The sequence below is a fragment of the Clarias gariepinus genome, chromosome 8 (assembly GCF_024256425.1).
Source record: "Clarias gariepinus isolate MV-2021 ecotype Netherlands chromosome 8, CGAR_prim_01v2, whole genome shotgun sequence".
NCBI lineage: Eukaryota > Metazoa > Chordata > Actinopteri > Siluriformes > Clariidae > Clarias > Clarias gariepinus.
Window position 1 is genome coordinate 24,775,713 of NC_071107.1, and position 25,760 is coordinate 24,801,472.

The 25,760-nt window shown below is 40.4% G+C and overlaps 1 protein-coding gene across 4 annotated transcripts in view; it reads right to left on the reverse strand.

Moving 5' to 3' along the window:
- Positions 1-25,760, reverse strand: part of LOC128528557 (echinoderm microtubule-associated protein-like 4) — an 86,903-nt gene that overhangs the window by 19,846 nt on the left and 41,297 nt on the right. For 3 of the 4 annotated variants that reach the window (XM_053501458.1, XM_053501459.1, XM_053501457.1), the window contains exons 2-8: positions 12,082-12,258; positions 6,926-7,058; positions 6,285-6,482; positions 2,830-2,970; positions 2,718-2,743; positions 2,498-2,530; positions 665-788 (exon numbers count right to left, since the gene is read on the reverse strand). In XM_053501458.1, coding sequence (XP_053357433.1) covers positions 665-788; positions 2,498-2,530; positions 2,718-2,743; positions 2,830-2,970; positions 6,285-6,482; positions 6,926-7,058; positions 12,082-12,258 — 832 coding nt within the window. Of the gene's footprint in view, positions 1-664; positions 789-2,497; positions 2,531-2,717; positions 2,744-2,829; positions 2,971-6,284; positions 6,483-6,925; positions 7,059-12,081; positions 12,259-18,732; positions 18,836-25,760 lie in introns of those variants that run through there. The other variant, XM_053501461.1, reaches the window with a different exon arrangement.

Below are 25,760 nucleotides of genomic sequence, written 5' to 3' on the forward strand. Positions count from 1 at the left end.
AATTAACCATGTGAAGAACCTCAAACACTAATACCCTACCACCTACCCACCCCTTATTGGCCGCAATCCAGAGAGTGATATCTATAGGAGTTTTCCATTCCTGTGTGTGTGTGTGTGTGTATATACACTAATCACAAAACTCTATTCAACAGACAGTTTATCATTTCAAAATAATCATATACTTAAACTAACCACAGAGCTAGACACAGCTAAATTTGCTTCTGTTGCATTGCAAGGTTAATCCTTATATACACTGCATTTAAATAACGTCCCATCTCTCACTTAGACAGTCTAGCTCAAATATATATTTCTATAAAAAAATCTATACATTTCCTGCTTAACAGTATTAACAAGACCTTCCTTTGTATATGTGACGATAGTTTGAAGGAATCATCCTTTAATGTATGGTTAAAATCCTTAAAAGCTTTCCATGCATTTCCCTTCTTTTTAATTTTTTTTATTTTTAAAGGTTTTAAAACCTTTAAAATACTGCAACTTCTTGCAGATCATCGTGAAATATCCAGCACAATCTTTCTCTGCTGCACACGCACGTCAGTGCATTCTGCTATCTTTCTTATTAAAGGAACACGGAGACGTGTGATGTCAGTCCAGGTCACAGAGAGACACTGCAGAACAGTGCTGCAGAATGTTTTGGAAAGGATACACCCACTCCAGTTTGAGTTTCTCTGGGGGAAGCTCAGTTCGCACGTCGTCGTAGTTCTCGATGTCAGAAGGGATGAACATGGTGATCGGTCGTCCTCGCATGAACATTTTGATATAGTCGCCCTCTGCGGAAAGGTCACAAATGACATGTCAAGCGGTCTCTTAAACAGATGAAGCCTACGTTTAGCTGTGAACTTTTGCAATCTAATCCAGTGCAAGCTCAGTGAATGTAAAGTACTGTACAAAAGCCCTGAGCCACCCCTCCTCTCCTTATATAAAATAAAATAATGTAGATTAAACTAAAGAAATGGGAACAAACATATTACTGCGGCAGGCTGCAAAGTGCCTAAAGATACAATTAAAAAACTGGTTATTTATGTAACAACCTCAGCGGCAACCTCATTTCCCCTCTCATCTGTCCCAACACTTAGGACTCAGCTTAACCAGTATATTAACCACTGGCCTGATCATCCATCATCATCTGCACCTGTTTCTTGCCTTAACTTGGATATTTTTTATGATTGAATGATTCATAGGTCTTCTAAAGCTAACAAACAAAACCATTCCTCTGAAACTGGGCAGGTACAGGGAGACAGGACTGAAAATGAGAGCCTAAATCTTGCCAAAAAGGAGAGCCAAAAAAGTTTTTCAGGAAGCCTGGAGAACTATTCCTCATGACTGCATTCAAAAACACAGGAAAGTCTGGCTCTTGGAAGCAAAATATAAAGAAATGAGTGGTGGCTCAAGGCTTGTGCACAGTACAGTATGCACGAGAAACTAGATCTTTTTAAACGTCTTTGTTTTTTCTGACTCGACTAGTAGCTACAGTACAGAAGGTAACCGGTTAAATCACTGCTGAGGAAGTTAATTCTGGTTACATGCCCTTGATTCATTCTAAAAATCCAAGCAAATCAAATGAACAATTTAGTGTCGTGCAGAAGGCCAAAAGCAGTGCGTTAGATGCCCAAACTAGGCTGGGATTAAAAAGAAGGAAGGCAGAAGCATGAAGAGAGAAAGACGGAATGACAGTCAGGAGGAGGAGGAGAAGGAGTGAATCTGTTAAAGCTTGAGGGTGTTTTGTGGTATTCTTGCTTCCCTTCTCTTCTATCTAGCTCTGTTCAGATTTCTTCTCTATGGGCAACCAGTGCATCCAGACTTCCAGGAGAAAAAAAGGAAAGAGAAAAAGTACAGTTGTTCATCTAAATATAAATAATCTAAAAAGAAAAATAAAAGAAAAAAAAATTAACCTTTTTTCCCCAAAAGTGTCTGTTGCTTATAGGTACGTACTGTATAGGCCTATCGGTATAACGGAACATTTGATTGATTTAGCAGTTTAATGACTTTGTCTTTAAGATAAAGCTGTGACAGAGTCATCCCTTAAGACTAAGAAGATTTTACTGGCTAGTGAATCACAATTCCTCTTTTAGACCAGATGAACTATATTAAAAACCACTCATTAGAGTCTGGCTTTTCTCATTAGCTCTGTCTAGAAGGAAAAGCTTATGTTTAAATCATTAAAGAAGGATGGAGAGAAAATGTATGCCATGGTAAAATGTTGGTGAAAACGGAGATAAAAAAACAACAAGAGAGAGAGAGAGAGATGTCTGTTGATCTAAGGACTAGATCAACATGTTATTAGAGGATGCTATTATGCATATAATCAAACTTAGTTATATATGTTATAAATAGCCATGCCAATAAAGCATACTTAATTAAAGGGAAATGTAAGTGACAGGCGCATGTCTTAAGCCCGGCGAAAATAATAAGCAGGAGACGGTGAGAATATGCTCGTTTTGGGACGGCTGCTTCTTTCTTGCAGGATGGGAACGCTTACCTTGACTGTTTTTCTCGCGAGTTGACATTTTTGCTGGTTATGAGACAGAAATAACATTTCTCAAAACAAACACGAATGCACCAGGAAAAGAACAGCTATAGTGATCTGACGGACAAAACTGACAGCAGTCATTGTAAGACAGGTGGAAGATGGTGGTGGGTGTGGTGCTGGTGCTAATGCTAATGCTAATGGATAAAGAAGAGATGGGAAAGAGCTTTACCTTGGCTGATAACGGGATCTCTGTGTCTGGGAAAAGATGAGAAAAAAGTTAAACGGTATAACTTATGGAGGTGGAGATGATCAAGAAGAAGGGATGCTCGTAGATTACTGACTTCTCTGCGTTCTTCACGACTTTCGCCAGCAGTTTGGAAGTGGAAGCGGCTTTGACCAGCTTGTTCCTGTTCTCCTCTCCGCCCTCCCACGTGGTGCTCTGAGAGCGCTCCATTCCTCCACCACGCTTCGCACTGTGGCCCCTGGTGATGAATCAAACAGCACAAATTTTTTTTTTTTTTTTTTAAACCACTTTAATCTCCATCTGTGTAAAAAAGCAGGAGGAATAAGAAATTCTGTTGCAGCAAACACACGTAAAGAGCATGGGTTAATATTCAGTGGAAAGGCATGCAAAGACCGGAGGTTCACTTTGCTCTCTATCGATTTGCTTAAGAGACTGAAATTCTTCAATTAATGAATTAACAGGATCAGATCACAAGTGACAGCAGTAACAAAGCCACTCTCCAAGTGTGCATGCCTTTCCTAAGTCTTTGATTGATCCCAAACCTGGAATGAAAGAAATAAAAAGGAAAACGTGCCTTCGTAATGAAGGACACAGTTAGTGTTATGCAGAGCTGTTGGGTGGGGGAGAAGAATCCATGCATGCTGTAGGCCAGGCGTAAAGAGACAGCACACCCAACTCAATATTTAGTATCCACACAGATTATTAAGAACTCCAACCCCAGTCATTTGGGCAAAAAAGTAAGAGGCTTTTAATTAAGTGAGGAAGACTGTATGAGCACAAAATCAGTACATAAAGATAGAGAGAGAATTAAGAAACGAAATTAAAAAGGAAGGAGAGAGAAAGGAGAAGAGCATTTCTCATGCACAGCAATTGATAACGCGGAGAATGTTAAGATCAACAAAATAACCCTGAGCTCTGGATCACTTCAATGACACTAACCTCCAAAAAGCACATCTACTGTGTAATATTGTTTAAACGCATATAATAATTATTATATTCAATACTTAACTTACTTAGCACTTGAACAACATAGTTCTAAACCAAACATCACTTATCTTTTGTATTATTTAAGATACCAGGGTTGTACCGAAAGTAATGCAAAAGTAGGCAGAACTATTTATTACTCGACATAGGGCATTCTCTTCCTCTATACATTAGTACTACCCAACATAATCATAAGCAATAAATTTCCACCAACGTAAAACCCAATGCTCAAATCCTCTTTTAAAAAAATCCCCTGTCGAAGTTAATGGTCTCCTGCTGTGTAGTTTATCTTCAGGGCAGGTTTTCCCTTCTTTACAGTTCTTCATCCATCTATATACATTGCTGTTGATATCAGTGATGCCATCTCCTGGGAGACCAACTGCAAAACGTCAACTGCGACAAAGTGAGCACCCTACATCAGTTCATAAGAATAATTTTCTTTAAACCGTTTGCCCGCTTTTGCATTACTTTCGGTACAATTCTTGTATACAGTCCTGTATTTTTGGTTTGAAGTAAAAAATAAAACAAGTTATTAAATTGACATTTCTACATATACGGTAGTAATTTAGCAAACTTTTAGTTTGTTTATCTTTATGGCTATATCATCAGGATTGAGATTTAATTTGACATAATAGTATATAATAGCATATACTGTAGACTAGTATAGTAATAATACTATTAACATTTAAAGCTTTTTTTTATATATAAATTTCTACAGTATATAAATTACTACATTGTTCTAGCCCAAAAATTCTTTTACCCCTTCCCACAAAATGATGTGCACAAAAGAAACCATTATTTAATACTTAATAAACGAAATCTGCTAACACATTATTATTACTATTTTTTATTATAAATTACTTTATTTAATAGAACGAATTAAATGATTAATTAGATGTGTTTTATGGGTATTTATGACGCAAACTGAAGCTGTTCTTAATGCCGAACATTCTTCCATGTTCTCCTTTATAGTCAGCATATATGGGCCAGTCGTGCTGTTTATAGGTTTAAAACCCTGTGTTACAATGTGCGTAAAAATCCCAGTCCCACTTTATTATCACAAATAAAATGTCACTGTTTCACTAGCTCTAATTACCATGTTCTCTAGTACTTCAATTACAACTAGTGAAGAATGGGTTTACATTCAAGTGTGCCAGTGGTTGGAGGTACTTAGAAGTCGTCATGAGTAATCCACAGCTCATGCACACACACAAGACCACGTCCATTACTGGCCGACAGCAAAGTTTATCATCATAGAAGCAGTCCCCGCGCTGTTAACCTTGAGCAGGAAGGGAGCAGGAAAAGGGGGTTGCTTCAGGGTCCAGCAGATCAGACATGCTTCCCAAGCTAAGTGTGACTGCTCTATGAGAACATGTTTGTCCTTAATACTAAATGATAACTTAAATCCCAATATAGTGGGTGCCAGTGCAGTGACGGATCACCTAGCAGCTGCTCCACTTTGTTGTCTTTAAACCGACTCTCAGCAGTCCTGCTTCTCACGCCCTACCAGCACTTGAATAGGAACGAATGCTGGTTTGATAATACCCGAGGCTAAATAATAAAAGTTATGATACTAAGCACTATGTGATCCTGTAGTGGTTCTATAAAAACCACTCAGCCATGTAGTTATGTACTCGCATTAATGCAAGTGGAACTCTCATAATCCATGTCTGCACAATAATACAATTGTTTGCAGATGCCTGGTCTGGCTAAATCCACTGACCATGGCCCAGGCCTTGACTGATCATTTATTACCTGCCCAGTCCAACTCCCATGGATCAAGCCATGAAACTTAAATGTTGATGAAGGGCCTGATTAATATGTCACGGCTTAGGCTAACTGGGTCAGACAGGCTGCAGTATGAAGATCTCTGGAAAATTGGCTCTGAGCTAATTAAATACATTCTGATTATAGTGGATGTGGAGTCAGCGCGCACTTGAGTTAACGCACAAGCTGGTTACATATACTGTACGGACATGTTCCAAGCTCACAATGTCACATGCTCGGTTACAGATTTGAATTTCTTCCACAAATCTGGAGGGGTGTTTCTGCTCTGACTAATTAGTCCAGAAAGGTAGTCAATCCCACAGATTGCAGGCCTGCTGCATATACGCTTGTGTTTTTCTTCAGGGGCTATAACCAATTACATGCGAGCGATACGTTTTACAGATCTGACAGACGCAAGTCTCCTCAAAGTACAGTTTCTGATATCATTGATCTGACATTATTCTTTTCTTCATGTAGGATCTTTAAATTCAAGTCAAGTCAATGCATGACTTTTCATGTCTCGTATCTTTTATTATTAAACTGATGAAACAATCCAAAGCCTGATCATTACAGTAAGTCAAATCCCTGACATATTATATATTATTCAGTATCTGTGTTTAAGGGCTTTGGGAAAGTATGGGTTATAAGCACAAGCAAAAGAATACAATTTTTACGAAGCAAAAGATTGATTTGGGAAGCATGTCAAGCCTGTCCCTTAGCCAGAGGTAAAGTGCATAGTGAGTTTGTTGGCAGAGCTTTGCAGTACGCTGTAAAATTGCTGCAATGGATACTGGGAGGAACCTTTTGGCCGGGGAGGACCCCTTGCTCTCATGGATGGCCCTCTGGGCCTGAAGGGGGTGAGGGGAAGGGGGTTGGCTGGATGGGGACGGTGCCTGTGGCGTGCTGGGTGTTGAAGGGGGTTTATCGTTAGCTTGTGGTGGCTCTTCCTTCTCCTTGATCTCTTCTAGCGGATGCTTGTCTTTTTTCTTCTCCATGTCGCTGCAAAACAGGCCAACCAGGTCATGTGACAGAAAAAAGAGCATTGAGGTGAAATGGGCAAAAACATGGAAAACATAAATAAGTAAAAAAAAAAAAAAAAAAAAAAAAAGAACAGAATACAGTATGTAGACATTACTTCTTCCTCTTTAGTTTTAACAAACAAATTTTGTGCTTTTCAAATTTAATGATGAAAATGAGGAAGGTTCAAATATCTGGCAAATATCTTCAAACCATCTGAAAGATTTTCACTGGAATATTACACGCTGCGAAACAAACAGATTATTAGGAACCCGAAGATCTGATATAAATAAGGGATTAGAAATGGCATTTCCAAAGAAAAATGCATGACATGGCATGACTTCAACACCGTGATTAGAACATAGTGTGCTTTGTCTTTCTTAAATGATCCGCGCGAGTTGCGCGCGCTTGTAAGCGTGTATTACCTTTTGGCTGCAGAGGACAGCGTCTCTTTCCTGGCTACGGACACCGTGGAGCTGTCTCTGTGAGACTTGCGGCCGCTGGAGCCACCGTTAGCGATGCAGGACATGGAGAAAGCCTCGCGCAGCGGTGCCTGACCTGCACGAGACATGAAGAGAAAGTTCATTTGTTTCATTAGAGTGTAAATACACACCGTTTCCACTAGAGAAAGTCATTAGACATTATTTCTACTGTTCTGGAGGCATATTTACAAGCAAAACCAATTTACTTGAGTAAATTCTGGAAAAATTAAAGTCGTCAATAAAGGATAATGAGGAGGAGGAGGGTGGTGATGTAAGGGCGATTTGAAAGTAGAACTCAGGAGAGGGGAGGAAAGGTAGGGCGAATGTGCAGGATAAAAGACAGCTTAATAAGGACAGGATACAGACAAGCTAATTGGATCACGAAGGAAGAGGTTAGACTGGGCGAGCTGATCTGGAGAGCCACCACTCCTTAAAGGATAAACTAAAATACAAAACGCAGTCACACCTAAAGCTTATATAGAAAAGCCAGGCAGAGCACATACATTTACTCTGGCAGAATCAGATAACATTTAAATCAAATCATAACAACCCTAGGGAGGAAACACATCCCAGCACCATCCCTAAAAACAGGCCATGGACTTAACAATGTGTCGATGTGTGTGTGAGCGATTCTTCCTGAAAAACAAAGCATTACTCTTTTTAGGTTGTGTTCATTTTATTTCATTCAGGCTTCTGATGAACAGATCGATATTATCCAGCTCAGATATAAAAATGTAAACATTAGAAAGAAATTTAAAAGGGGTTTGTTGTGTTGTTTTGGCACAAAGCACGGCAGATCTACAATTAAACCTGATTAAGGGATGAGTATTTAATAGCCTGAATCCATCCCCGAACAAATCTCCGAATCATGTGATTGCATTGGTGAACCTGACAGCAATGCTAAGTGCCTTAATGAGCAAACCTAACCTTAGCATGTCATTCTTAGGGTAAGCTCTGACCCCGTTGCAGTAGTTTGCATCAGCCACGCTATTTAAAACTCCCGTTCAGTGACGCGCTCCTGTAAAGGTCTGATTTAATTGCGCTGCTCTGCTTGTCGGATTCTCGCATGCACCTTTTCTTGTCCTAACAGACATGTTTGTAATTATTGTATGACTGTGCCTTGTAATCTTTGCAGCTTAGATTTGATTAATCACGTCTTCCGGAGTGGATGCGTCTTGGTATTTGGGTTTGCCTGTGGTGGAAAAGTGGTGATCTGGTGCTCGTTCCATTAGCTCGCAACAAAAACATACGCAACATGTGGCTCCTCTCACCAGGCTGCAGTTTCTGCATGCGTGTATGCGTGTGTCTGTATATACGTGTGGGCCTGTAAAGTCTCAGAGGATGTCATGTGATCCAACACAATGGAGGAAATCTCTGTTTTTTATCCGCAAGCAGACTTCCCTGTTTTTTATCTGCCAGACGCTATCAAACACCGTCAAATCCTAACAAGATCAGACATTATTAGGTATGGGCAAAATAAAAAAAATAAAATAAACACTCGCTGTCTGAGACTTTATCATATTGAAAAAACACCCAGGTGTAACCATTAGCACCCTACCAGACAGGAAAGATAAACAAACTCGAACAATGAGGACTAATCACAGCCAGAGATTCCTCGTCACAGACTGAAAACAGAGTGAAACACCATTTTACAGCCTTAAAAAGGTGACCGAGTTTCAATTTATCAGCATTCAACAACAACAGAAACAACAACAACGACAATTACCTCTTTACACTTCATTATTGGTAATTATGTTATGATATAATTTAGACAATTTTAAGAGGACAAGTTTTATTTCATTTCAACTTTACATTTGCACTTTTAATCGATAAGTCTTTTGAATTAAACGAACACAATACATAAATCTTCTGTTTTTCCAGCAAAGCCTCCTTTTAAAACAATGCATGGTATCATTTTGCTAAACAGACCCGAAAGGATAAGTAAAAATGGATCCATGAAGATCTGGGAAAACCGCCCCCTGTAGCTAGTTTCTGAGTCAACACCTGTAGTAAAACAATGGGAGAAAATAAGATAAATAATGCACGTGACGGGTTGCAACGAGCCATGACATCTGCTACCAAAGCTGAGCTCGGTCATGTTTAGAAAGCTATGGTAGCTGAACTATCACATCACTTAAGTATATTTCCATTCAGACAAAATACTTAGACAAAATACTCAGACAAAAATTGTACTCCTGTCCAAAACATTGCAATCATATTAAGTTACATCAACAATGTCTGGTGAACTGAACAACTTTACACTACTGGTGACAGAATCATGTGCACCCAAGGCTATGCCCACCTGTGGGGACCAAAGTCCAGCCTGTCTGGTCCGATTTCATAGAAAAGCCAATGCAACACAAATCCCCCAAAGAACAACTACTGCACTACAACCTGCCACGCATGAAAACCAGCAGGAAAACAACCCAAGCCCCAACAAGTTCTTCAAACTCCCCAGATCCCAATCTGATCAACCAACCATAGGATGTGCTGGACAAACGAGTCCGATCTACGGAGGACTCACCCCGCAACACACACCAACTAAAGGATCTGCTCCCAAAAATCTGGTGCCAAACCCTGCAAAACACCCCCAGAGGGCCTGCAGAGGCGTACCTTGAGGTACCAGAACCGGATCTGGTGGGACGAGGGGAACCCAAACCTATGTGGCTTCACTGTTAATAGTATTAATTTAAAGGCTGGTGAATCTGTTCTACATTTATGTTTTTATTTAGCGTGAGCATGTTATTGATCATATGCGTTATCCGTGTACAGTATGGGGTAGGGGAAGGGGTAGGGGAAGGGGTAAGGGGTAGAATTGGGATTGGGCTTAAGTGTGCTCCTGAATGTCCGGAAAGTCTTTGAGAACTTTGGTTGTTGGTGTTGTTGGTGTTTAATGCATCTTTTTCTTCTAGTCGTTTCTCCATATGCCTTGTTTTTCCAAATAATACAGAACTAGCAATTGTGTTAACGATTGACAATTCGAGTTCGTCAAAGTTTGTAAAATGTGGCTAATTTGGCAATGATACGGACATTGGGACGATGCTAATATTAGGTTGTTTTTAAACGTTAGAATAAAGTGGGATCAGTGTTGACTACATGACAATGGAATAACGAATGACCCAATAACACAATGTTACAAAAACTTCAAAACCAAATTAATACCAAATCCTCAGGCTAAGTGGGGGTAGTGGGGTGGGAGTGCTGCACGCTAGGGAATATGCTATTTTTATGCGCATTCATAACAACATGCACCACAAACACCACATTACAGTGCAGTAATTTGGGAGCTGAGATGCAATATTTCACTCAAATATGTGCAACGTGAGACAGAATTCTGAAGCAACTTAAGAGACCATGAATGTATTTAGCTGTGGTTCAAATGGATGTTAATCTGCATAAATGCTCCACATACGGTTAAAATTTTGTTGTTGTTCTCATATTCATAATTCGTATGTTTTTGGTTCAATGTTATCTCAAAGTCATTTTATCAAAGTTATTTCAACTTTCAAAAACAACGCTGCCCCAAGGCTGTCACAACATTCGGCGTCATCGCATTGTCTTTACAATCAGATTACAAGGTCATTCAATGTTAGAATTCCTGCTACAATGCGAGTACAATGTAATACTTCTTAATCTATGAGTAGCAAATCCATACGTGATTAAGCGAATCAATAAATTTTTTAAAAATTCATTACCATTTAAACTGTTCGCACGAACAATACAGGATTATGGGAAAAACAGGCCTTTAGGCACCGTGTGATGAATTGAGAATATGGCAAGAAAAGAATTTCGTGCGGAAAGAATGGGAATAGAATAAAACGTGACATGAACCAGGACTCGTATTAAATGTCTCAGTAAGCGTGACAGAGAGGGCAGAAAAGAGGAAGGGCATGAAATGGAGCACAGGAAGACGCTTGAAAGAGATGTGTCTGCTTGCGATGTCATTTTCCCAGTCTCGTCTCAGTCTTCCCACAAAAATAGAGATGCAGTGCTACACACACGGGATTTCTGAGGTCAGTGCAGACTACAGAGAAGTTAACGCCACTAAGATTATGGTGTTCTTCTTCAACTAAAAGTTGGGTATCATTAAAAAAATAAAATAATAAAAAAGGACAAATCTTATTCTGATGAATCCTCTTTTTTACAATCCCTCCTGTTACTCAAGGCTGGAATTTTGGAAATGCCCAAATAGTAGAGTGATCACCGCATGCTTAGCAAAGAGCCTGTGGCAAATTTATGTGTCTGATTAGAGCTGATTCTTGATTAAGGCTTTACAGAGCTATAAACTCTGATAGATCAAAAGCCATGCAGCTTGGAAATAGGCACGATTACACAATTCCAACGTCCTGTGCACACACACATGCTATAGTTAGAAGAGCTGTAAAAGATGCACACACACACATGCTCCTAGATAGTTGCTAATGGTGGCAGAGCACGGTGGGAACAGGAAAGGAGGAGCTGGAGCGCGGATATGGGCTAAGATTGTGCCAGAAGTGTTTTTTGGCACAAATGCATTTCCTCGTTTTCAAATGCCGCTTTGTTTTTCAGTATACAACAATAATCTGGGTGCTTTTTTTGGATGGATTCACAGTTGCCGTTACAAGTTTTGTTTGTTTATTTATTTTTATGTTAAATTTTATACAGGAAAGTCGGGTTACGCAGTTGCTCTATTCATTCTTCTGGAAAGCCCATTCTAATTAATTGATCGATTGCTTAAATGACTGATTGATTGGGTAAGCAATTAAATAAAGCAAATTAAATACATTTAAAGTAGATATTACCTGTACAAAAGAAATGCAGAGTTTATAAGCAGCAGTTTATACACTTCTAATCTAACCTCAATACTGTGCCAAGTTCGACAGAAATATATATACATTTTGTGTACATTTTGTGGATGCATTGTAAAAACAATCCTGTTATTTATTCTACCCAAGAAGAGTTCTACAGTACCAAAAAGTTCTGAAATCTTTAACTGTTGCTTATGTGACATCTAAAGGCAATAGCATTTCGCCTGGATATAATATATTGTAAATCATATTAAAATTCAAATGCCATACTGCTACTCACGCAAAAAATCCACAAACACGAGGCTTTCTTACCTTTGGTGTTCTGCTGCTTCTTGGCGGCCATGTCCTCGGACTGCGCAAGGCGTCGGAGAACATCGGCCAAAGCGGCCTTCATCACGGTGAGCTCATCTTCCTGCTGCTGTACACGCAGTTCCAGAGACGACAGCCGGTCCTGCATGTCTGATACGCTCGCCGCCGAAATACTGTCGTCTAATAGACACAGATAGAGAGAAAGATTTATTGGACCAGCAAAAATAAAGAGAATGCAAATACAAGCATATATCCTGCGTGCAGCGGGATGTGACTTTGTAGTTTTATAGTAGTAATCCAAATATGTTCAAAAGGTTATCAGTCCTTTCTGTCCATCCCAAACAGAGAATCATTTTGATCGCTACACAGTTAACCCAGCGTCACAGCAGCTATCATTTAGCGCGGTCACCTCGCACCTCCAGGGTAGGTGGGTTGAATATCATGTCTGGCCCGTCTACAAGGAGTTTGCATGTTTTCTCTGTGCTCGGTGGGTTTCCTCCCCAGTCATCCCCAAGAGACGCAGTGCACACTGATTGGTGTGACGAAATCGCCTGTGGTGTACGTGTGGTTTCAAGAGTTTGGGGTCATCAGCGACACATCATCCTGTTAGTCAGTGTGACCAACAACTGGATGTGTTGACGATTAACCCGATGACGGGGCAGGGGTGGCTCAAACAGCTAAGGTCACTGATCGGAAGGTCGGGGTTCATGCCAAAGCACCACCAGGCTTCCTCTCTCTTAACCTTATCCGCTCAAGGGGTGCTGTATCCTGGCTGACCCTGCTCTCTGACCGCAGCTTCCTAGCTGAAAAAAAAGCATTATGTTGTAATAATAATTGAATCCTTATCTTAAAGAGGAAGCATTAACCCATGATAACTGTCTGCCCTCTTTTCTGAGTCCAAGAAATAAAGATTTGCAGACACACAAGAAGGCCAGGTTGGTTATGATACAAGATCTAATGTGTGATATTTCTTCAGCTTATGACAACGTTGTTAGTGATTGTAACCTTTAAAAGGGAATCTGCCTGACTTTGAACGCTGATTTCACTAGCGCCTCACACACACACACATCGTGCACATACTGTATGTTATAGCCTCTCATGTGAGCACGTAACGAGTACTGGAGTTGGGTTTGGTGCTGGCTGGTGTGTGTACTGTACAGTATGTGTGTATGAGCACTTTGTAGTTTCTCAGCACTGCAGTAGGCTATGTGTAGAGGAGCTGTGGTTGGAGCTCAGACTCCTGCAGCAGCCCACATTCACTTGGCAGAGCTGCTGCTAATGAAGAGGCCCTGCATTCTTAACTGCGGTTAGCTAGTTAGTGGGCCCCTCACTGAGCGCTGCCTGTCTTTGACGTTTGCACGTGAGGGTGCGCGTGTACACATCGTACAGTATACTCGTATATACAAAAACATATGACCTTACATGGTAAACAATTATGATAAAAAACAAGCAAATATATCTGGTATATGTGATACCAACAAATGAATCATGAACACACTCGTACACGCACACACACATCTTTTGACCTGACAAAGCGCAGGCCGATCCACACATTCCACACACAGTGCTGCAGAAATGCACACAGCTAGTCTTAAGGTCACAGAGTGGTTATTGTAGCTGCCTGCGTGGGAGTTAGGGGAAGAGAAAGGGCTGAGGAATGCCCTGCCCTGTGCGCGCGCGCACACACACACACACACAAAATCATGTCCGGGAATGAACACTCAGGTCGACATGGCTAGTCAACACAGAGACCACAAGACTGAACGCACACACACACACACACACACACACACACACACACACACACAAAGGAGAGGGGGAAAAAAAGCTCTCTGTAGCTCTAAGACACACAAATTAGCACACTCTCGAGCCAAGTGTAACTGCCGCATAGCTCCGTCCGAGCCAGCAGAGAAATCAATCAGCCCAATCTGGCAACCGAAGGCAGAGCGAGGACCAAAGGAAGGGAACCGGCTTCCTAAAGTCTTCCAGACATTTCTCCGCGTTGCCAAACGCTCCATGAGAGGGAGATAATCACAGATTATTTCTTTAACCTTAACATGCTTTACCTTCTTCGAATAAACCCCCAAAAATTAATCACAAGAAATGCTGCCAAAAAAAAACCTTCCGTTTAAAAAAAAACTGGCAGCAAATATGTTTTGTGTATAAATATTGTAGCTGAGATAAGCATATGAGCATCACGACCTAGAGGAAATGACGAGCGTCAAAAAAGAGACAGATGAAAGATTAAGAAACTCAAACTCAAAGATAAAACTGAGCGATATGCAAAAATATGTGATCTCGCAGTCTGACACAGTACACTTGTTACAGAGCTAACACTCGCCTGTAAACACCTGATCTCACCATATTTTCCCACCAAAGCCACAGACACGCCGAGGTAAACTAGAACTGAAACATTTTTACGCACATGAAACATTTGATGCTTCCAAAATAAATAATAAAAAAATCGAGGTGCTTTGATCCTATCTTGATGGTAAAATAACAGCCTGTCTGAAGTGTTCTATTCCTCTTTAACCACACAGCAATTTAATATTTACTGTACTTCATTTATTCAAAGGTGGCTTATTATAGTCACTTTCAGACATCGAGTTTCTGTGTACAAAAAAAAAAAAAAAACTGAGTTTTTACATGTTTTTATTAGCTCGGCTTTAAACAAGACAAGCAGACCTTTTCCCCCTACTGTGAACTAGAATATACCTTCCTTAAGCTTGGTGTTCGGCTCTGCTGTTCTCTGGAGGGGTTTGGCTCAGCTATAGCGCCATTTACATAGACACAGAAATGGTGCACTTGGAAGAGAAGTGAAAGAAACGCAGTTTAAGGTATGAAGATGTGTATTATCTGAGTGGGATTTTAGCTGGAGCATTAACACACCCGGAGACTTTTTCTTTAGACAATTTTTTCATTGTCAGACATTCATTAAAACAAGCCGGCTCCTGTTATCACTTACATTACTGCAGATCAAGCGTACCATATAGTCCTTCTCCCTGTCATCAAGTTATTAATTTTCATATCTCTTAAATCTTAAAGTTCTGTCCTGTGTCAGAAAATTTCATGGTACAGCTGCACAATACCTCTGGCTATTCTAAAATGTGGACAAATGTAAGTCTGCTTGCAGAAAATCTCATCATGATAATATTATTCAAGCCCTGAATGCATTAATGCAAGCCTGTGCTCAAAAGTATCATTGGAATTACTGCTATAATGCAGTATGATGCAGTGTTCTATAATACTGTTAGAGAAAGTCACACATCTTCTGACCATTGATTTTGATAGTTACAGTTCAGATATTTTCACTTATGAAAAGAATTTCACAATCAATACCGGATATCAGCTTATGCTGAAAGCTTTGATATCATTAGTGTATAAAATGATATCAATCAGAACACTCCTCCCAATAGTGCAAGACTTCAAATAGCTCTTATTACTTTGTTTACTTTTGCAAAAAAATAGGGTTTTAGCAAGTTGGTTCTTTTATAAAAAAGAATCAATAAAGGGGTTAAAGCTGGCCAGTGAATGCAGCAATACACCTTCTAGGGTCTCCACACCCACACTCTCCTTCTTTCAGATAAGGTATTTCCTTTAAACAAGCTGATCAGCAGAACTCCTGGCTCCCGGGAACAACGGAGCAAAAAACTTAAATGCTCACCAAACAATGCCTCGGAAATAGGGAAGGAATCGGTTGTCAAACGTAAAAGTAGTTAGCCTAATCCATAAGTATTTGGACACTGATACAGCACGACATATCCTTGCCTCGGCACACGATTACAACGGATTTAAATAGAAGCAGTCAAAAGCTGACTGAACTGTAGATTTTCAGCTTTATTTCTAATTAACTAAAAGTAAAGCATTAACCTCTACAGCCATTTAATACACAGTCCCTCTGTCTTCACAGGCGTGTGTGTGGTAGGAAAGAAATTCAACAAGGCATAGACATGGGTTATACATGACCGATAACTGATTTATTACTGGTGAATTATCAGACAAAATACCGCCCAATGACTGAAGCTGTGTAGGCGTGTAATGATGCATTGTGACACAAGGTGCGTCGTGGGAAATGTGCGAGTCACACCGTGGAAATCAGCATTTAATTCATTTTACTGCGACTGCACTGTCTGAACACTGAGCAGAAATCCTATTCAGTGCAAACCATACATCAACAGAAGGCACACTGGATCCAATGTCTCTGGCGCAAGTGACGGAGCGTGCAATGAAACTTTTATGAATGAAGGCGTAAAAACCTGTTTAACATTTACTGATGTTTTCGAGCACGGTACAGTATAAAACATGAAGGTGCATTCATTTTATGTTAATAAATGGTGCCATCATATTTACCCTCTATTTGTAGCCATTTTGGGGTTTATTTAGTTTCGTACTGAAATAGTGAGAAATGCACGAAGTTTTGCACTGTTCATAATTCGGAAATAAAAAGAGTCTTTTCAGCCATGAGTCATGACTGCAGTATAATGATTCAAATCATGAAAGAGAAGTGAAGTGTATCGTTTTGACCACATGAAATCTGCATGTGCCCGTTTCCCCCCAGATGACCCTGGTGTCGGGGAATGTGTGTGTGTGTGTGCGTGCGCACAGAAATGCCTTGCTTGGTTCTACCCATGAGCGCTCGCTTGTTTGCGGATTCTGCAGGAAGGAACGGATTCTGCAGTTGCCATATTTCACAATAACCCGCCACATTCCTGGGTGTCCTCGTCCTTGCAACCCTCTGCGCGTACACACCCCTGTACACACACACACACACACACACACACACACACACACACATTCTCTCAAACCTTTAAAACTAAATTCCTACACAAGACACATACATGCAAAAAGAAGACAAACATATTGTACGTTTTATGATGAAAAAAATTGGTTATTAAATTAAAGGTTTAGCTATTTTGACATAATTAATGTTTTGCACACTTTCCTTTAGTGCTCATAACTCGCCTAGACATACTGTAGAATGAGAAGATTGTTCTTAACAGATCTGCAAACGCTATGAAGAAGTCTTTCAGAATGCAGAGGCTGACCAGCTCGTGACTCTGTTGAAGTTTTACCCTTTTCTTTAAGCAGAAGGAGGAAGTAATGTATTTAATGTGCAATATGGTTTTTCGGCTGTGCAATTTATTCTTATTAGTTCTGCAATATATTTCTTAATCAATATATCTATATACATCCAGAATATAGATGCCAATATTCAGGTCTAAACAGGGAGTCAACTGCAACATAATTTCGTTCTAAATATGCAATACTTCATTCATTCATTCAAGAATAGAAAAGGGTATTTCAAGACTCTGGGACAGTACACCACTTCTGTCACTTTAAAAATCAGATATAACAGTTCATACGCTTCAGCATGAAACCTGTGCGTATTTCCTTACTTCTTGCATACGCCTGCGTATCTGCACACAAGTAAACGGCCACAAAGCGTTCCTTTTCTTCGGAAAAAACATCCTCACGCACAAACATGCTGCATGCTTGGGGTGTAAAAAATCCCTGTTGTGAAAGCTTCGTTTTGCCTGCGGGTCCGTGGAGGAAGTCCTCAGGCAGAGATAGCAGATACACAGGTCAGATAAGAGCTCTGCTTGAAGAGTGGTGCAATCAGCCTTAAGAGCCATATTTCTATTTCTCACACACGTACACCCGCATCATTAGACTAGTATGCCTTATTAATGTTCAACAACAGCATAGAACACAACCAGGTTCTTAAATGTCTTCATTTTAGCTACGTCTCAAACGAGTGAACCGCAGAATGTGACGTTCTTGTGTAAAGAGGAGAAAAATAAACGTAGCTCTAACAAAAAAAAAAAAAAGAAAAAAAATCTATTTTTTGCTCATTCTTGTTGTTGGTTAAATTGCTTGTAAAGAAGCTCGTAACACAAGGAGGCACATGTCTGAACTGGCCGTGTGTGCGGTGGCGCCGGTGCGTATGTGTGGCGGTGTACATTTCCCCCTCAGTGCCCCAAACTGCACTCACACCCCCACTCACATATGCACAGATATCACGTCTGTAGTCAAGGATAAGGGCTTGAAGTTTTTGTGTGTGTGTGTTCACCACGTGTGTGTATGTGTGTGTGTGGTGCACGGGGAATCTGTAAGTAAAACAAGACTAATGTATAGTGTGTAAGAGCAAACATGAACACTGAATCATGGGATGCAAAGATGGGCTTGGACGCTTGAGAACACGTTGATGGAAAAGCTAGGAGCCCAAGCCAAGAGACGGCTTAAGGTCATGTCAGGCAGCTTGCCAAGACATGCTAGAGACAGATAAGAAGAGAGAAAAACAGTTTGCTGACTCGAGGGAAGAACGAGAGTGAAACTGTTTAGTGTAATTATCTAGGATGAACACGATGTTCTGAAATTGACGTCGACATAAACAGTATTTTTTTGCATTTCGCTGATTTTGCATTTTGACCTTTATGTGCATTACGTAAAGACAGCGGTATGCAAACGCCCTCTGGGTAAATTAATTATCTTCGAAAGAGCTACAAATGATCACAGCTTCACCACAAGCTCAAATGGTGCTAAAGTCAGCATCTCATCAGAAAACCCAATTCACACTTCAAGATTAAAATGCAAACAGGATATGAAAATATACTACAGACCATACCAATATCATAACCAATTCCAATACCGTACCAATTCTGTGCCGATGTGCTCCCAAGCGGTGCAACAGAATCGCATTCGCTCAAGTATCCAGAGATCACACGTTCGAACACCACTACGACCAACTGGAATCAGGAGCTCTCAGCGGGGGGAGGGGTGGGTGCACACACTATTTATTTATTTCACGTGCGTCACTGCTTTATTGCCGCCCACTAATGGTGCATGTGCATTGTCTTGCAAAAAGCATATGATCGCTTTCTGAAAAATCTAAAAGGAATAGGCCAAAATTTTAAATCGGCAAGTCAGATAATAATAACAATAATAATAACAACAACAATAATAATAACAATAATAATGATAAATTAATCAGAAATATCAGTTATGGAAACTGCAATTCGTTTACTTTCTAAATCTAATCCTAAACGCAACTCCCGTCAAAGCAGATTGGTCGTCAGTTACACTACCGGTCAAAAGTTTGGACACACCTTCTTATTATCTAGGCTTTCCTGAGTTTTATTTCTTCCTACATAAAAATACTGAGGGCATCCAAAATATGCAATAATCTCCTTTGAACAGCTGACATTGAGATGTGTCTGCTACTTTACGCTCTGTAAAGCCTTCCTAAAGATCTTATCCAAGATGTTGTTAATTGGTAACTTTTGGTTGCATTGCATAAAACCTATTAAAGGGAGGTTTTTGTGAAACAGTTAGTTATTGCGACATTTTTAGACATTAAAAAATCTTCTACGAACAAGTAACCTTACATGATTATGATATCTGGCTAATGATTGAACATACACATAAACGCTATCAACCGTTTTATTGTGCGCTTTGATCACTCTGTGACCTCCGAATATCTAGTATAATTGTAAAGTTACAATGCTCCGTGCACAGCCATTCATGAGCACGGCTGCATGAAGCTTTTGCCCTTTAGACTGGTTATAAACCTGAAAATAGATAACAAATATAGACTCAGTACACATGGGTATATATCCTGTTGCAGAAAAAAAAGAAGAAGCAGGTAACAGAACTATAATGACTGTGCTACGGCAAAAACACCAGCATCTTGAGCAACTGCTTTACACTCCCGCAGACAGTAGAGTCATGTTTTTGTTGCAGAAGGAAACCCGGAAACCCAGAGGGAAGTCACATATGGCAGGACCCAGCTCATATCATGACACAACCGTTAGAGAAAGTTCATAGATCAAATGCTTCAAATAAGATTGTTGGCTATTAAACAATAAAGATGCAGGCATTTGATAAAACCAAAACAGGAACCGAGCCTGAAGCCGTCGAGTTTATAAATATGTTATACAACAATTAGTTCCATCCGAGTTCATCTGATTGGACGAGAGGTATTCCATAAGTACTGATATAGAGCATAAAATCACTGGGATGTTTAACTATATGTATAGCTTAGGGTCGCGTGTCATAACATTTGTCGGATGCCAGTCTGGGTGAAAGTACTGTATGTCAGTACGGCCCACGGTACTGGAAAGGGGGGAGAGCAGCTGCCAGACAAAACTCCTATTCAAAATATCTGATAAGGTTATCGGACATCTTAAACAACACTTTGTCTCCTTATTAGTTGCTTCCAAGTCATTTGAATGTCTTTCTAACCCCTGATTAAAGACATGAAGGTCAGCTGTTCTGGAATACTACTACTTAATCAGAAATTGGTATCACTTATGAAAACTGCAATTCGTTTACTTCCTAAATCTAATGCTGTGAATAATTGTCAAGGGTAGTTTCAAATCCCATCAAGCACCATGATGAAACTGGCTCTCATGAAGACCTTCTCAGGAAGGCAAGTTCAAAGCTTACATGAGTTACGAGCCTCAAAATTCACCAATTAACAAATTAGAGCGGTTATGAAGGCTTTATAAAGCATAGCTAACGGACACATCTGCGTTTTAACTGTTTAAAGGAGATTATTGCACATTTTGGGTGGCTTCGGGATTTTGGATACATGACTTTAAATCATCCTGTTTTGTTTGTTTCAGGGCCTCTTGTATCTACAACGGAAGATTACGTCTGATCGTTTGCTTGGAGCTAATGACGGCATTTCCCAACCTCTGCTGAGCCGCAGTAATCCACCATGTTTTTAAAAACGTTAAACACACATCAGTTTTTGTTTGCACCCTTTTCACAATCGCCCCCATTTACACATCAAGCATCACGCAATGTCAGTAAAAATCTAATTCTTGGCTATACAGAGGAACAAAACAACCAGACTATGCGATATATGTCTAACCTTGTTAAAAAAAAGAAAGAGGCTGCCCAAACGCTCCCTTGGGTCATGCAAAGAGGCGAGGTCACGCAGGAAATGACATCATCCATCAGTCTTACTAACAGCATGAAACAAAAGGAACGAATCGCTAGTACTAAGTAATAACAGCAAGACAGAAAGCGTTACTTAGGGACATTTTCCCCCGCCTTTTTCCAGATTACATACGTATACCAAATACGCTTATTCACAAGTTGTTACACAAATGCTCACAGAGCATTCGTGATACAGCAAGACATAACACGCCATTTAAATATAGGCCATCTATTCATCACTCGGATTCCGTTACACGTTATTAATAGCGTCTCTGCCAGTTGTGCTTTCTAGTTACGAGAGAAATGACGAAACTGCACCATGCGCTACAAACAGCTTCTGATTTTTATCTCTGACACAGACATGCACTGATGCATGAAGCACTTTATCTTCGCTGAAAGTCAGCTAAGGACGGAGCTGAAGTCATGTGAGGCTTATCAGAGTCCTGGGCATTATACTGTACTATCGAGAGTCGCACGCAGAGGAAATGGTCGATAAATAAATCTGAAACAACAGACAGACAGAGATAAGCACCCGGGATATACAGTAGGTCAGGTTCGGGATATTCGTTATTTCATTCAGCGCGGCCCAGAAGACAAGAGAGCGGCTCGAGTAGCAGAAACATCAAGCAACAAACAACCGAAGCTTCAGAGAAAAACTTATGCCTTGTTACCTTTAACAAAATGAAACTTAGTTTGTTTAAACAGCATTAAAATGATCAGCGCGAAAATGTCAGTGATGAGGGTGAGCGTTTTCCAAAAACCTGAAACCACATGAATATTAAAGGTTTACACACCATCTCCTTCTGATTAAAAATTCATTCCGATTGGTAGACTCGGGTCCGAGTGCTCCGACACAGACGTGTACATGATGCATTTTTATTCTGTTTGGGTTAATATTCAGATTATTAGTAGAACATTAGAGTCTGTGTGAACACCGCTAATGAGAATCCGGAGTACCAAGAGATAAACTGTAAACAACAATAAAGCTTATAAACAATTAGTGGTGGGGGAGGTTACTTCTAAAAAGTAACTAATTACATTACAAAATTACTGTCATTAAAAAGTAATCAGTTACATTACAGCGTTACTTTCTGATTAAAGTAACCAGTTAAAGTACTTTTCCATTGAAAACTCCTTTGTGATTCCTCATGCATGATGTTTTAGTCAAGACCTTTATAATTATTCTACCATCATCACTCAGTGAAGTTTGGCCCATAATCTGTTAACTACTAATACCCCTATCTCACCTACACAGTTTCGTGCTGTGGCCGTAAGTACGGTTCATCATGATTTGCCACGAGTTTTGGCGCTGTGATTAGGTTTCCATCTTTCTGCACATCGGTTCCCGCAGAGTCAAACCCCATAGGTGAGATGGGGGTATAACATCAGGAATAAAAAAGGAGGGTGGGATATCGGGGGCGGGGCTTGTAAGATGCCTTTCACACACACACACACACAATTTTCTTTCCGATAAAAAATAAAATGCTAGCAAGAATTGACGAATGTAAAAAGGTTTAAGAGAACACCACACAAACGCTATACAAAGTCTTCCTGCATTATATTTTGAAGTTGCAAATAGGATACGGTTCATTACCTGAAACACAATTAACAAATTCTTATTAGAACACAGTCTACAAGTCTACAGCTACATAAAGATCAGCCGCTCCCAGGGGTTCAAATACTTGTTCATTTTTTAAAGTCTGTACGCGATGCATATAATTAGCTCGTCAGACCTCTAACTTCAATTACGCTGGCTGATGCTGGTTAATTATGCATCATTTGTCCTCATCGGAATTCTGCGATACCGTATGAACAGCTTCAAGGGGGGCGATTTCTTTGCATGGAAATGAGACAGTAGCACATTTGCTTCCTTTCATCTTGTTCTGCGGCAATCTGATGCAAATCACAAGAGAATTACGGTTTGTGTGAGTATGCACGAACGCGCACATTCACATACACACACACACATATGGAAACAATTTGAAAACCCAGGACCGCACGAGGCCATGCCGCTGGTGTGACGGGAAGCGAGTGTGTTCACGCCGGAGACGTGACATTCGAGTGCGCACATTTGCATGCAGTCCGAGTCCTCGGGGGACGCCAGGGAGACCCTGATCTGCAAGATAAAAGAGCTGCTTTTTGGTGATCAGCCAGGGCTTTCCTTTTCATGCTTCATGTAGTGTTGTGATTTGGATGACACACAGATCAGTAATATTCAAAATCCTTACATCTTATGAACCATGAACTAACATTCATTTGACTGATGATGTCTCTAAGAGACAAGAATAAAACGTAATAAAAATTAGAGCAAAGCTGATTTCAACAAGAACACGCTCTCGTAAATTATTTTTAATTCATTAAATGATTTCAATAGAGTACATTTACATTTAGGCATTTGGCAGACGCTCTTATCCAGAGCGACTTACATTTTTATCTCATTACACATCTGAGCAGTTGAGGGTTAAGGGCCTTGCTCAAGGGCCCAACAGTGGCAACTTGGTGGTTGTGGGGTTTGAACCTGGGATCTTCCGAACCAAACCGTAGTCCAATGCCTTAACCACTGAGCTACCCCTGGCCACAGTATGCGGTTTGTTGGTGCAAAAGAAGCAAGAAGCTGTACTATGAATGACATTCCAAAATGGCTCGAGGTCAAAAAGTAGCAGAGAATTAAAAGAACAAGCTGCTCTGAAATGATACATTAGCGATTTATTGTAGTGATGGGTCGTTCATGAACGATTCGTTCTTTTTGAATGAATCTTTAACGTGCCTCAGAAGAACGAGTAGTCTCGGAGAGTGATTCGTTCATTTTCTACTGGGCAAATTATCGCAAAACCTCCGTAGGTTATGTAGAGGAAACAGAATTGAGCGATTCTTTCTCAATGACTCTTTTACTTCGAGCTGTTTGTTGTTTTGTCACGTTACTCCCACAGACGCTATGCGGTGCAATAGATTCAAAAGAACAAACAACTCAGACTGGAAGATATGAGAGGTGAGCTACTCATTCTGTTTATTATAATATGTCCTTAGATGCACTGTAATATTTTCATTACTGGAACTAGAGCCAAAATGTGTGTATGTCTATTGAGAATGCAACAGTTCATTTTATTTCTGACCAAAAGAACAAACTGAACTGAATGACTCAAAAAAGACTTGTTCATTTTGATGAACGAGATTCAAAGAGCCGTGTCACTAAAATGATTCAAACTTCCCATCACTAATTCATTGTTTCAGGCTTGAGCTCGGAGTGCAAATCCACCCCCCTCACACAAGTGCAGAAAAACTGCAGAGAACTTGGGGTGCATTTTTAATAAAGGCTCAGCCTTGGACTTGGGGATGTACAACTGGACACAAAGAGGAGTGTTCTGATTTGGGTCTTCTCTCTATGTCGGTGTCTGTGAGTCTGACGTGCACAAACATCAGGCCTTAGCTGGCTTTAACATAAAGCAAATGTGGGCACTGACTGTCACAATGAGCAAGCAGGAAAGCACTATTTCACACTGCAACCACTGGGGAGGTCCATGAACTGAGCATGAACACACACATTCTTGTATGTAGCTTTTCCGCTGAGCCTGAACGCCAGTGTGTCAGCGTGGCGAATGTCACAGCGCAGGCTCTCGGCTGCTATACTGCTGCCTGCATGCAGCTTCGAACTGTTTAATGCGTGTACAGACAGGTTCGCTTAAAGACATTAGACCGAACAGTCCAGCCAAGAGACACACAGTCAGAGGGGGGAAGGAGAAAGAAAAACAGTGACAGAGTGAGAGATTGGCGCTGTTAACACTCGGTATTCAGATCAGACAGCCGAGACGGATAGTAGCTCGTTTGCCCGGTATGTATCGTCGCCGATCACATTTCTAACCCTTGCACACATGGTTCTAAATCACAGAGTGCACCGAATATCAGCTCGAATATATTCTTAAGCATTTAATAAATCTGCAACACAAGTGCACTGTTGATACAGAAATTCTGCTTAGCTATAATGCCTATAATGTTTCTTTAAACATTGACATCTGAGGATAGAATATACACTGCCAAACCTAAAATCTGCACTGCTTCTTCCAAATGTAAGCTATTTTAAACCACAACATCACTGCAAATACATACCATTTCCTTAAATAGTTATTGCATCAACATGCCAAAAGCATTTTATTAGTCTCGATAAGTGTACATTCATTCAGCGCTCACGCTCAGAACCTAAAGCATGCACGAAAGAGGAGACCAGTCATGGTGAGCATGCATTAATATGATATACGTACATGCATCAACATAGTGACTGGGCAGATTAAAAGGGCCAACACTGTTGAGCGTCAATTCCCACACCATCTCCACAAGAGGTCTGAACAAGCACATACAGAAAATTGACCTTCAACAAATTATAGTAACAGATTATAACTAATAAACAGTGTTGGGTGTAACGTCTTACAAAGTAACGCGTTAGAGTACTTGGATTACTTTTTGATGTAACGAAACGTAACGTGCAGTTATTTTGTTATTTTTGTAATCCGTTAGACAATTTATGTAATCTGTGAGCCAGACAGCAGTCATTCCCAATCCGTTATTGTGTGTGTGTGTGTGTGTGTGTGTGTGTGTGTGTGTGTGTGTGTGTGTGTGTGTGTGTGTGATTAAGTCGTCCTACAAGCCCTGCCCCCGATAACCCGCCCCCGATAACCCGCCCCCCACGCCGTTATTCCTGCTGTTACACCCCTATCTCACCTATGCGGTTTGACTATGCAAGAATC